This window comes from Colias eurytheme, chromosome 15 (assembly GCF_061535395.1).
Source record: "Colias eurytheme isolate Ceu_HAF_F1 chromosome 15, ilColEury1 Martin Lab GWU primary, whole genome shotgun sequence".
In the NCBI taxonomy this organism is placed as follows: domain Eukaryota; kingdom Metazoa; phylum Arthropoda; class Insecta; order Lepidoptera; family Pieridae; genus Colias; species Colias eurytheme.
Genome location: NC_142994.1, coordinates 9,081,854 through 9,095,022, shown reverse-complemented (window position 1 = coordinate 9,095,022; position 13,169 = coordinate 9,081,854). Strand labels below are relative to the sequence as shown.

The 13,169-nt window shown below is 33.8% G+C and overlaps 1 protein-coding gene across 1 annotated transcript; it reads right to left on the bottom strand.

Moving 5' to 3' along the window:
• Positions 1 to 529: 529 nt before the first annotated feature.
• On the bottom strand, positions 530 to 12,038 carry LOC149902509 (cytochrome P450 CYP12A2-like). The gene is made up of 10 exons (XM_090110245.1): positions 11,986 to 12,038; positions 11,637 to 11,758; positions 11,315 to 11,448; positions 6,536 to 6,654; positions 5,672 to 5,788; positions 5,006 to 5,284; positions 4,485 to 4,641; positions 3,942 to 4,151; positions 1,070 to 1,241; positions 530 to 684 (listed from the first exon to the last, which is right to left on the bottom strand). Exons 1-10 carry the CDS (start codon positions 12,036 to 12,038, stop codon positions 530 to 532), a joined length of 1,518 nt encoding a protein of 505 aa, XP_089966371.1.
• Between the last annotated feature and the right edge of the window lie 1,131 nt (positions 12,039 to 13,169).

Below are 13,169 nucleotides of genomic sequence, written 5' to 3'. Positions count from 1 at the left end.
GTCTGTCTGTCTGTCTGTCTGTCTGTCTGTATATTCGTTATAGAAACAAAAACTACACGACGGATTTTAACCAAATTTGGCACAATTATTCTTCATACTCCTGGGCAGGTTATAGTAAAAGAATCATGTAAATCGGTGTAGAAACACCAAAGTTATACATGAAATACGCTATAAGTCATCGCGCGTGAATACAGAATCATGCAGCCATAAGGATTATTTTTGTGTATCAGTTGCCGCGTTCGACGCGCTTCGCGGCGGGAGCTATAAAAAGGCGGCGGGTCTGCACCCGTTTCGCGTTGTCATGGCATCACGTGTGAACGGCTGAACCGATTTCGATAATTCTTTTCTATTATATTCCTTGAAGTACGAGGATGGTTTTTATGTAGAGAAAACGTAAATATGTACCACGGGCGAAGCCGGGGCGGACCGCTAGTATTATAATAAAATGAAACAACATATTTCGTCATCTTCGAATATTTGTTTATTGAATCAATAATTAATATGACTTTACTAAATTAATAATAGTTCATTATTTCAAGTCCTTAAACACAAAATTAAATGGTCCCTTGAAGTAGTTGAGAGAGCTCTGGTACATGGTGGGCGGTGGTCCGACCCAACTGATTTGGAAGTTTTCCACCATCTTAGATATTAGGGTCTCTAGCTCCAGATCGGCTATTCGACGACCTATGTAAATAGTTTGAGTTAGTTTGTAGGTTTACGTTTGAAAACAAAAAAGATTGGAAACAACATGCATCTCTTAAGAAAGGATAGACGTTATGTGATTTATCAACAAATAAAACATTTATGTTGGATCCAATAAATACAAGACTAATTAAACTGAAAAATGTAAGAAAATTTAGTAGAACAAATTTCGACAGATCAGCTTGTTATTTATTAGGGTATAAATTTAAATTTATATTGTTTTTTGAGCAATCTTTTTAATTAAAATTTGCAATACACTTGGTGTATATTTAAGTAACTACCTACTTATTTAATTTTCATTGTATCTTTTTTATGTTTCCATAATAAACGAATTTTCTTCGTTAATTTCATTTCATTGTACTCTTACCAATACAAATTCGTGCCCCAAACCCGAAAGGGCTGTACGCAAAAGGATGCGCGTTTCCATGATACAACGGATCGTCTTTATCCACAATCCATCTTTCCGGGATAAATTCATTCGCTCGAGGATACTGCTCTTCCATTTTAGCAAGGTATTGATGAGGAAATACTAGAAACATCTGTAAAAAACAATAATATTTATTTAATAATAATATTTTGGTTCTCAATGAAATGAAACATAGAGTCTTATAGAGTGATAATAATAGAGATACCAAAAACAATATCACACTTAAATGTATTTTGCCAATAAATACGTACATCCAAATATAATGTGTTTTCAGTTTTATAAGCAAAATGGGAAAGAAAAACTATGAAAACTACATAATTTTCGTTTGATAATTTTAGTTGTAAATTTTAGTTTAAAATTCACTGGCTAATATAATATTAATAATAGATACTATATACTAATTCACTGCTATAACTATCAAAATTTTATATTATTTTAACTAACCAAATACTTTTATATTTCTGTTAAAACGCAGCGAAGAAAGAGCTTAATATATTTGCATAATGAAGTAGACGTGAAATTTATAATATAATTTAAAAAACTTTCGAAGTGAAAATATTACCTCTAAATTTTCACCGCTCTCTTTGAGCGATAAAATTATTTTAAAATTGACAGGTCCTTTATAAAGTTTAAAAGAAAATAACTTGTTGATAAGAAACAATCTTACAAAGAAGTCTCGTCAGTAAAGGTGAAACGAATATTCAAGTTTAAGTGAAATGGACTTAAAAAAGTTATATCAAGTGTTCACTCAAAGTACAATTTGAATCTATAGGGTTCATCCACTAAGTGTTGAGTACACTTTAGTCGAAACCTCTCCGAAGTCCGCACTAAATTGATTCTTGGGCTTAATTGTTTAAAGACGATTCAATGTAGTTTAGATTTCACAAAGCGCTTTATTTTATCAGCTTAGCTCTTGAGCGTAATGAAGTTGGTATTTTTAGAAAAAAGCCAACTCCTTTAGTATGAAATGAAGTCTCATTCAATAGTGGGATGATGTAAATTAGTTTAGAGCATGTTGCTTTGATATTTTCTTGTTATGGTCACGTCGACGATCTTAATTATCCTGTCAGACTGAAATATATTAATACTAACTAAGCTTCGTCTAGAAGACTTGTAATAATTAGAGCGACTTTATGCGATAATTGGTTTGTTTTTTCATTTACTGATTTTGATACCATTCTAATGTTCCGTAAGTTGAAGTTAATGTAAGTGAACATTTAATTTACGATATTATTTATATTCTAAAATAAAAATGTGTGCGTGTACTAGAGTACACACGTAAGAAGTGAAACTTCTTTATGTCCTTATTTTTCAAAAAATAATTTACTATATACAATATTAAAGAAATACGTTAGTCACACGCTCGTCGCTACCTACTTAAATATTTACACCGGCCGCTGCTGGAACTCGCTCGCTTCGCTCGCTCGGCTCGTGCGGTAGTTCAAAAGTTAACCTAAGATGCTCGTCGCTTCGCTCCTCGCTACCTATTTACATATTTACACCGGCCGCTGCTGCAACTCGCTCGCTTCGCTCGCTCGGCTCGTGCGGTAGTTCAAAAGTTAACCTAAGATGGTCGTCGCTTCGCTCCTCGCTACCTATTTGAATATTTACGCCGGCCACTGCCGTTTTCAGCTTATAAAGGATTTCGACTTAGGCGGATTTTGATTGGACAGAGAGTTTGAGGTTTATTCTTATAAATTTTGAATTCATAAAATTATAATTGAACACCTGACACCAATCAAGCAAACACGTGTTTACGTGAGTCATAGATTTATTATCGTATACTCCTAAAATGTTTTCTAAGAAACAATAGTGTACTTACATTGTCGGCACGTTCTTAAAGTCGGTAACTTATTTTTGTTCGAACAATAGAGGTAATAAATTCCTAATGATCAAGTTGTAAAGGTTGTAAAATAAAAAATATTCTATATTAAAACGTATATATAATATGTGCGTCATTAATTTCTGACTGTTTCGAAAGTTGGTGCAAAATAAAATAGTGTGTAAATAAAATTTGTAAAAAATCAATAAAATAAAACAATTGAGTAAAGATCTATAGGCATATTATGTATGTATTTATACAAGATATGTACCTATATTATATATTTATACAGGGAACTTCTCAACGTGTTATCTATGAAATTATACTTTTACTCAATTGTTTAATTTTATTTACACACTGTTTTATTTTGCACCAAATCTCGAAACAGTCAGAAATTAATGACGCACATAGTACATAATATATACATATTAAGACAGAGGTTAAGCTTAAATAACTTGAAAAATAAATAACATGATCACGCCCACGTGTTGGTGTTTTAAAAAATTCAATCAAAAACTGAGGTTAACTTTAAATACAATTTTAGAAAAATAAATACCACAATCAACATTCAAGTATTAGAAAAAATTGATACCATAATTCCACCCACGTGTTAGTGTATTGAAAAATACAATCAAAAAGTGAGGTTAATCATAAATAACTTAGAAAAATAAATACCATTATTACACCAAAGTATTAGAAAAATAGATATAATTACTTATTTACTTTTTTAGAAATTCACTGGAATTAGAATTAAAACAAACCCTTTGATTTTGCTGATCACTTTAATATAACATGTATATAGTCACGAGTACGGCGTAACGCAAAAATGTCACGCGCGCGGCGTAACGGCAAAAATGTCTCACAAAATTTTTGTCCACCCCCGATAAAGAAGTTTCACTTCAAAAATATGAAATAAAAATGTCAATGTACTGAAAAAAGTGCAACCAAATTGCTAATCTTCTTAAAATTTAAGATATAAAACATACTTACATCTTTAGGTATTTTATAGCCCAAAATGTTATATTCCTTAGTAGTGAGTCTTGCATTCCCTCCCGTTACAGGCATCGCTCTCATCGACTCTTTTATACAAGCTTTTAAATATTTCTTTTCATTCCCAGAGAGAACTTCATCCCGTAATTTGTTTTGTTTCTCCGGGTTACTCGCGAGGAGGTACAAGGTTGCGCTCATCGTGTTACCGACCTGTTGATTCATTACTCCTATTTTATTTAAATAATTCAATTAAGCATAAAATATATTGCTTTTACTAGAATTTAAATAAGTATTTATTCATTGATGTTTTAAATCTTTGTGTAATTGGCTTAATATAATGCCCAATTACTTTTTATTTGTGCAGTTATTTCCTTTACGTACGTGAATGAATGGTAAAATATAAGCGACTTTTGGCTGTTCCCCTTGTGTTGTCAACCACATACAATTTTATCAGAGTTCTACAATTGTTTACAGTTAAAGTAGCGTAATTTAAAAGTACAAAACTGTAATAAACGAACACAATTAAAGTGATATATCGAGTACCGTATCGACGCCAGTGAACAGCAAATCGCTGGCCATTATGAGAGCAATCCGTTCGTCTATCTCCAGTAGTTTTTCAAGAACACTTTTTTGATCTTCGGCCTTTTCACATTTCCCTTTCAATTCCTCTCTGGCCTTTTTAACAAAGCCTAGTGTTATCCTGAAAGGTGCTGTCGATAAAGTATTGTATTCTATGAAAGCTTTTGACGGAAAATAGTCATTCGACTTTGTGACTGCAATATTGTGTTAGATACGATCAGAAAAGATCTGAAATCTTTCATGACTTTTGTACTCATATTCTTGAAATTTGTCCACTTTTAGAATTAACTCATTATGGTCGAACCGTGTTAAAGATTAAGTTGTTTCAGCTTGAAGTTAAGTAAAACATTTAAAGATTAAAAGAAGAAAGCTTCAAAATTACAATTCAAGTCAATTAACTATCGACTATTGTAGTTTTCCAATTAAATAATAAACAACCTAAACAAGCTTACATTTCTACAAACATTCATTAGCTAAATACTTACTCATCAATACTGCTGAAGACCTTCATAGCCCGCTTGAACGATGGAGTCGAAATATACCTCCACAAGCTGGGTTTATAATCTAAATTCTCAGCAATCGAAAAGAACTCATGTACATAATTAATTAATTGTTTAGCAGGAGAGTTGTCTGCTAAAGTATCGTCTAGCGCGTGAAGTCTATCTCCGAGAGCGATCGCGCTGACCGACTCGAGAGCCCAGAGGTTCATTTGGTAGTCGAAATTGTCTTTTATCATGTTGTTTTCGTCGCGGAGTTTACGAAGCCTGAGTATATGTGAAATAAAGAAAATTAGTTATTGTGTAGGTATATTGAAGGACCCTTTATAAAAACAGTGTCCGCGAAAAACAAGGTATGCTAAATGTCCAGTAGTGTATGAAAAAACTATAAGTTCAATAATTGAGCAGCCTGTATAAAACATGATAATGTATGTAATGCATAATTATAAGTGGAATACATGCTGTAAATTGTAATAGTTATAATTTTAGGGTGTTTATAGGTTATGGCTTAGAGCATTATGTTCTACTAATAATATATTATGATGTAGAGACACCCATTTCAAATTTGTTTAAAGTTAAAAAAAAAACAATTAGTTTCTTGATGTCTTATTGATCAAATAAACTCAGTTTATACTCAATTAAATGAAATACTACCTTTTGATCAAATCTTCAGCAACTTCGGCACTGACTTGACTGTACAGTTTGACAATATTAGGTTGCATTACGATCGGATTCACCATGGAGCGGGTTTGCTTCCATTTTTCTCCATGACTAAAAAACATATGAATAAATATCTAAATTTAAACTATTTTTATGCAAAATCTAATCTTCTATATCGCCAAGATGTACTTAGTTATTTACGGTATAAGTATTCCTTTCTTGGTTCTATTTCAAAGAACTAATAATGTTTACAACCGCAAACCATTTTCATTAGGGATGTTTAAATTTTCGGGCCTTTTTTGCATTTTCCATTGATGTTCTTTGTGTCTCAACACGATGTTTGCTATAAGAATGTAACCATTATTTACGTTATTCAAAACCTCGCCACGTTTCTTATTCTTATTTACATTTTCCGCGAAAAAGGGTCTCTTGTAATTTTAGTCTTACATGGGAATTAAAGGCAGTCCCTTTACGTGCCGCGTTTACAAATTTAGAGATACCCTATTCAAAGGTAGGGTTTTCCCAAGCTCTGTTTTATTAAAAGGCAGGATTATACTTTTAATAAGCAGAAGAGGTGCTAAATGATACTTGCAATGGTTTGAGTATTGTCTGAATTAATTACTTTTTATACAGATAAGATCTGGAATTTTGTTTTATTATCTGAGAAATAAGTATTTATGTATTTTGATTACGTAAAAATTATTTTGTCTACCACAAGTGAAAATACTCTAAAACTACTATAGATACCTTATTTTTTTTAACTATTTAATGATAATCAATTTAACAATATACTGATAGTAATATAAGAAAAAATCTATCAGTTATCATTTCAGGTTGGTAAAAAAAATATGAACTCACTCGCTAATCAAGCCTGTTGGCTCTTTAGCTCCTCCCTTTGGTTTGTTATAAAAGTTTCGGTAATAATACAGAATTTGAAATCCAGGTCGAACAGGCAGCCAATTTTCGCCTCTAAGAACCTACAAAAGAAAAAATTTAGAAAGGATATTATTGTTTGGTAAGAACAATATTGAAAATGGAACGAAGAATAACGAATAATGTTTTGTTTTGTTTGAATAACGATCTAAGTTGTGAAAACCATTGAAGCTAGCTCAATACCAACTCAATACTTAAGTACCTATTGTTGAGAATGGGGATTTACTTTCTTGACATCAAAAAGAATAGAAAACCTACGACGATCTTATACTCTGCAACAAAATTAGCTAAGAACCGATCAATGCATAATTAATAACGAATTAATCCTGTTTGATTTCAATTCCGACCTTTGTCTATCTCGGAATCATTATTTAAAAATCAAAAGTAGAAGCTATGGAACGATTAAATTATCTAAAGAAATACTTTACCACTTCAGTCCTGAAAGTTAGGTCTTAAAATTTTAGGATCAAATAAATTTTTAGGCTTAACTTCCATGAAAACTTTCGTTAGTGAATAAAAAGTAAATGGTACTCTGTAAATTTCGCGCTGTTGACGTTAAAACGTTCCTATTACTGTGCCAAAGAGAAATGTGCTATGATTCGCACTTGGTGTCGTCGCCATTTCATAAATTTATGTTCCTCGCGACACACCAATCTATAAACACTCTCATTTAAGGCAATATTAGAGTAATTATAGTGTTTAAGTGTCTTTGAAATTTATGAGTCGGGAGTTTGCAAGTTGCAACCACGAGAGCATGCAGTAAATTAATTGATTTTTCAATAATTTATCTGCACATCGACGCCCCCCACGAATAATCCGGTAATCGTAAAAGTGTAAATGTTCAGGAAAAATAAAAAACCATTTTTTCTTAATAACTCCATTAAACAACAAGTATCAGAGACTTTTAATATCGCATATGGAAGCTAATTTTTTCAGCTATCTGGTTATTTCAACAAAATTGAAGTAGTCCCAAGGGCTTCGTTATAATTTAGCTGGATTCATTTTACTATACTAGTGTAGGTCAAGCTCTGGTCAGTAATGTCACTTACGATATTGTTCGTGTAAATTTATATTTTCGGCAACAGTAAAATCTTGTTGCGCTAATATTCGTGTTATTTGTTTTGTATACTGAGCATTTGTAATAATCTATTATTTGGTTATTCGATTGTTTAACAGTAACGTACATTTTATTGTTATAACTATTACTGTTTATTCGAATAGTTTACTGAAGTATTATTTGATGATTATTATAGTATCTATGTTTTATGAAATACAGGACATTTTAGTAAATGAAACAACTTTGGATTGTTTCACAAAACACGATAGTTATTATTATCATAGAAAATAGACACTGCACTGAAAACACGACTATTACACATGATTACACAATCATGAAAATTATACTATGGTCCTATTACAGTTAAAATTTAATCAGAATCCTCATCAGAACCTCACAGAAGGCGAATCCGCCGTGACCAGTCAGTACTTGTGTGGTGTGGTGTGTGATGACTTTTTCGCGACTACCTTGTATACAGCAGCAGCGCTTGGGAAAAAGGGCTTCGTGACTGCGGCCGTTCCTCCTACATCGTATCTCCTATCCCATTCGCTGATCGTATCCTGTCTCAAAATAAGCTTGACGAATGAAACAGGACACAGATCGTAATCCGGTTTCCGGAAAGGGCGGCTCCGACTCGACGGCCGCAATCTTGCTGCCGTTCCTATAGACCCTGAAGACGTGGCTGTTAACCACGTCGGCATAGGCATCTATCAAGCCAAACCCCAGCTCTACCTGCTCTGCCGTATGTGGGTCCGTATCGCGGGTGCCATTCGTTCCATCTCCCTGTCCCTCAACACCGCCGGGTGCAACACACCCCTCTTGATCTCATAAAGCCTCGAAGCTTCGAGTATCCTGAGGTCAAGAGGGAGAATCCCAGCCAACAGCATCGCAGAGTTCAGGGACAGTCCGATATGCTCTGCAGATCTTCTGGGCAAAACCCCGTTGAACGGTGTTAAGCCTCTTTTGGACCCCCATCTTTTCCGCTTTGGGTGCCCACGCTGCTGATGCATACAATATAGTCGGTTATATAACTGCGATATATATATAGTCTTAACTACTTGGGGGTTAAGCCCCCAACTTACTTTAGCTGCTCTTGCTAATAGCTTATAACGGGCAATTGCCTTTTTGCAAACGCTCCCGACATGGGCGTCAGGCCGCCATCAATATAGTAAGGCCCAGTATCTTAATACTTTCGAAATATTGGATGTCCACACTCCCCATTACAAGTCGTGGCCTGTCAAATTTTAATTTTCGTGTCGAGAGCAGGGCACATGTCTTGTGTGGCGCGAATTTTTGTTTATTTCTGACACCCCATTCGTCAATTTTCCTCAATGTGCAGTTTGCCTTCGTCTCTTCTTCTAAAGCAGTATCTCCATCAAACACTAGCACAATGTCGTCGGCAAAAGCCTGACAAAACACATCCATCTCCTCTAACATCCACAGCAGAGGATCCAGCAAGAAGTCCCACAGGAGCGGCCCACCTATGGAACCCTGCACGCACCCCTTGTTGGTCTCTCTACTCACTTCCACACCCGCATACCTAACTTTCACACCTCTTCCACTCAGGGATCTGCTGATCACCCGCCTAACGTTCCCCGGACACCCAACTTCGGCCAACCGCACCTTTATGGCTGGCCACCAGGCGCTGTCGAAGGCTCCCTCTATGTCTAGAGATACCACAACAGAAATCTTCTTCTCCTCCCTCTTATTTCTGATGTGGCTCACTAGTCTATAGAGGGCGTCGTCGGTGCTCTTCTGTGGCATGAAGCCATACTGATGGGGGCTTATTTTGGCCAGCAGGTAGAACCTGAGTCGGACGACCAGCATCTAATGAAGATGAAGATGAAGGTTTCGATGTGGTCTATTCTGATGCCTGCCTCGTTTATCTATCAAACTTTCATCTCTTTTAATTTTTTCTAAGGCTGTGTAAATCATTTGCTCAGTAATAGAAAGAGTGTTTAAAAAAATACCTTGCATACTTGCACTCCATAATGAAAGTAGCGGGAAATCGATTTCTTAATAAAACCCCGAATAAGCCTGTACTAGCACTTAGGGCCGATTTTTCAATGTTTGGATAAAATTTATTCGTCGAATAATGTATAAAACTACCATTTTAAAAACGTATTCTAATTGCCCGTATTTGACAGTTTACGTAACATTTTAATACTATCGTGTAATACTTTATTGGACGGATAAGTTTTATCCGTGCATTGAAAAATCGGCCCTTAATTAAATAATGTAGAAAACTTTTTACCTGAATAATATCGTAACAACGTTTACTGTCAAATCATATTGATATTATTTTTCGTAAAGATCTAAAACCATATTATTCGTTTCAAATACATTTTAATGTTATTTTATGGAATAAACGCGTAGTTTTTTATATCTTCGTAAATAAAGATAGAAAAATTCTGAAAAAAATTTACATGGTGTATTTTAACTTCTAGATGCCGAAAAACGCATAACATGAAGAACCCCGTAATAGGTCATTACCGGATTATTCGCGGGGGACGTCGACATGTAGATAACATTATCTCTACTCGAAACGGTGAAGGAAAACATCGTGAGGAAACCGGCATATCCAAGATCAACATGATGATGAGTGACTTTAGATTGGGTACAAATATTCGAAGTTCTAGCCAATGTTATGAATTTTAGGTTCGCTATGAAAAGCTAAACAAGCAATCCACTCTTGTTGCAATTTGAGTGCTATCTCGCAATAACGTATGCAGTTCGAGGGAAATTACTCTCTAAGGTAGAATGCAGTTTGCAATATGGGCGTGTTATGCCAGAACATAGCAATTATTATTTTACGAACTTTTGGCGCTAGCTAAATATCATTTTCTGTATTAAATATTAGCTGTTAATTTTAGAACTGACATAATACCTTTGTTTTGATAACATTTTCATCGCAAAATATTTCTTGGAATGTGATAAAGGAGGTTGAAGTCATTATTTACATAATCAAGAGTATTTAATCAGCTTAAGATATTCCGAATATATAATCCATCTACAGCAAATTTAGGATTAAACATAATCTTGATATACATATGTAATACTACCAGCTTGTCCTGGTTTCGCCTGGTTGACCAAGGATAAAAAATAGGATGTCATTCCTGAATAGTATAGATTTCTTTGTTAGCATAGCATAGCAACAATATCAGATCGGGTCAGTATCTACTTACGAATAATACTTTATAATATCGATAAAATATTATACTAGCCGTTCTAATCGTCATTGATACCTAAACAAGATTAACTACCTGTATTTGGAATATAATTGATATAAATAAATAATAAATAAATAAATAAATATTATAGGACATTATTACACAAATCGACCTAGTCCCACAGTAAGCTCAATTAAGGCTTGTGTTGTGGGTACTAGGCGACGATAAATATAATATTTAATAAATACATATATAGATAACAACACCCAGACCCAAGAACAAATAATTGAGTTCATCACACAAATATATTTTGTCCTGACCGGGGATCGAACCCGGGACCGTCGGCTCAGTAGGCAGTTACTTTACCACTGCGCCAACCGCGTCGTCAAAACAACGTCAAAACACAAAACAAAGATATACCTACATGATTAAATTTATTATAATATGAGATTAGAGTTCAAATAATTTAATTGATACCTGTGCAATCGAGTCAAGGTCATAGAGGAATATCCCAGGTTTTCCAGCGAATATTTGGTTAAGCTTCACAATGGGCCCGTAACTTGTATATAGCTTATCCTGAAACTCGTAGCCGTTGCAGTTGTATAGAGAGCCTATCGAAGAAACATTCATTATTAAAAATTTACTAGTCTTATACAATTATAGGAGTAAGTGTAGCATGAAAACTATTTATTGTAATTTAAAACCAGCTTTCTATGTGTAGGTACCATCAATCGTTAAAAGATTAATTCTTATATTAAAAAATAATACATACTTATTAACAAAATATTAAAATACAAACCTCCTGGAAAGAAATGATGCAATTGTCCTATAATAGGAAGGGATGATGGTCCCGGTATATTTTTCCATGACTTCAAATGTTGAAAATGTTTAGTGCTAGTTGAAACTTTACATACAATTGTCCTGTAAAATATGCAATTAATTTCTTTCAAAATGTAAATTAAACTTTACGCAAAGCGGTAAAGAAAAAAAAACTTCCATCTGAAGATTTTACAAACAAGGCGGGTAATGCGTAGATTTGAATTTGGAATTATTATCATTATTTTTCTTTATTTGAAATATAGCGTTCAAGAACGCCAGTGCCAGTTATAAATATAATCTAGATATCTAATTAAAAATTAAAAGGTTACCTTGCAAAAATTTTTGTGTCGGACAAAATTAAAATTGTATTTCTTGATAACATTTCGTTAGTTGCATTGCAAACTATAAAAATAAACTAACAATTACTTTATTTTTCAGTGGTAACCTATATGCAGCTGATCAAACATAAATTATCAGCCTTGAAAATTTTGCAGTTTACATAATAGATCAATATGTGATTAATTAATAAACAATTGAATTTAAATTATATAGGTATTGTCCTTTAATATTTGTGTGACTCTTATGTAATTTGTGCACTGTTCTGTGTAACATTTTATGCTATATTTACAGCTCTATTTAACACAGAGATCGAGATCGAGTATCGATCCTATATCCGATAGTATCCCCAGATACTTGACATTATTTTTTTTTGAAATAAGTAAAGAAAAGACGTATACAATAAAAGATATATATATACATTTTTATGTTATTTGTATTTATTACGAACGAAAAAACAAACGAAGTAGTAATTTGAATGAATTTGAATATCGATGAAATTACAAATTTAATAAAGTATTCATTGATTGAATTGCATAAATTCTAATTTCAAAATGTAAACAGCACAGACATGTATCAAGATAGACTAAGCGAGTGTATGTACTTCCCGTGTCCAAACTAAGTTTATGACTCTTACTTGACGCTGGCCTACACTCAGTCCGCGCTTGCAGTTCGCCAAGGAAAGACGTGAAGCTGAATAAAGTAAAATGCCGAATTGCGCCGTTATAAACTGTAGAAACTCCACAACTGTGAGTGGCCGAGTTAGCAGAGATGTTTCCTTCCACCGGTAAGTAATTTTCTAATCAGAATATGCACTATTTATTTTAAAATCAAATAAAGAATATCTGTGGAAAACGATCGTGACAAACACGGATACCAACTCATACGAAATGATTCGGAATACATTGCGGCTTTTACTTGGCACGGTAAAGATCGCGTCGTATGATAACAAGCAATGAATAGCGTCTTCTCATTTTTCTGTTCTCATTTTTCTGTCCAATTTTGTGGTTAGTGATGTTCATTTGATGCAACAGTTCTCGATTCTAATCGATTTTATAATCGAACAGAAAAATGATAATTTGAAGTAGCAATTTTTCAGAAAAAAAGGCATAGATTTTTTTTGTCATTTAATAGGACTTGACCTAGAACTTTTAAGTATTTTAATACAAAGGTACTA

What these genes read in the sequence shown, in the direction of transcription:
- LOC149902509 (XM_090110245.1), bottom strand. Translation starts at nt 12,038, where the DNA reads ATGTTATCAAGAAATACAATTTTAATTTTGTCCGACACAAAAATTTTT. An exon ending in GCATCATTTCTTTCCAGGAG is followed by an intron (nt 11,449 to 11,636) that starts GTTTGTATTTTA and finishes TTTCTTCGATAG; the next exon opens with GCTCTCTATACAACTGCAAC. An exon ending in ACCTTGACTCGATTGCACAG is followed by an intron (nt 6,655 to 11,314) that starts GTATCAATTAAA and finishes TTTCTTTTGTAG; the next exon opens with GTTCTTAGAGGCGAAAATTG.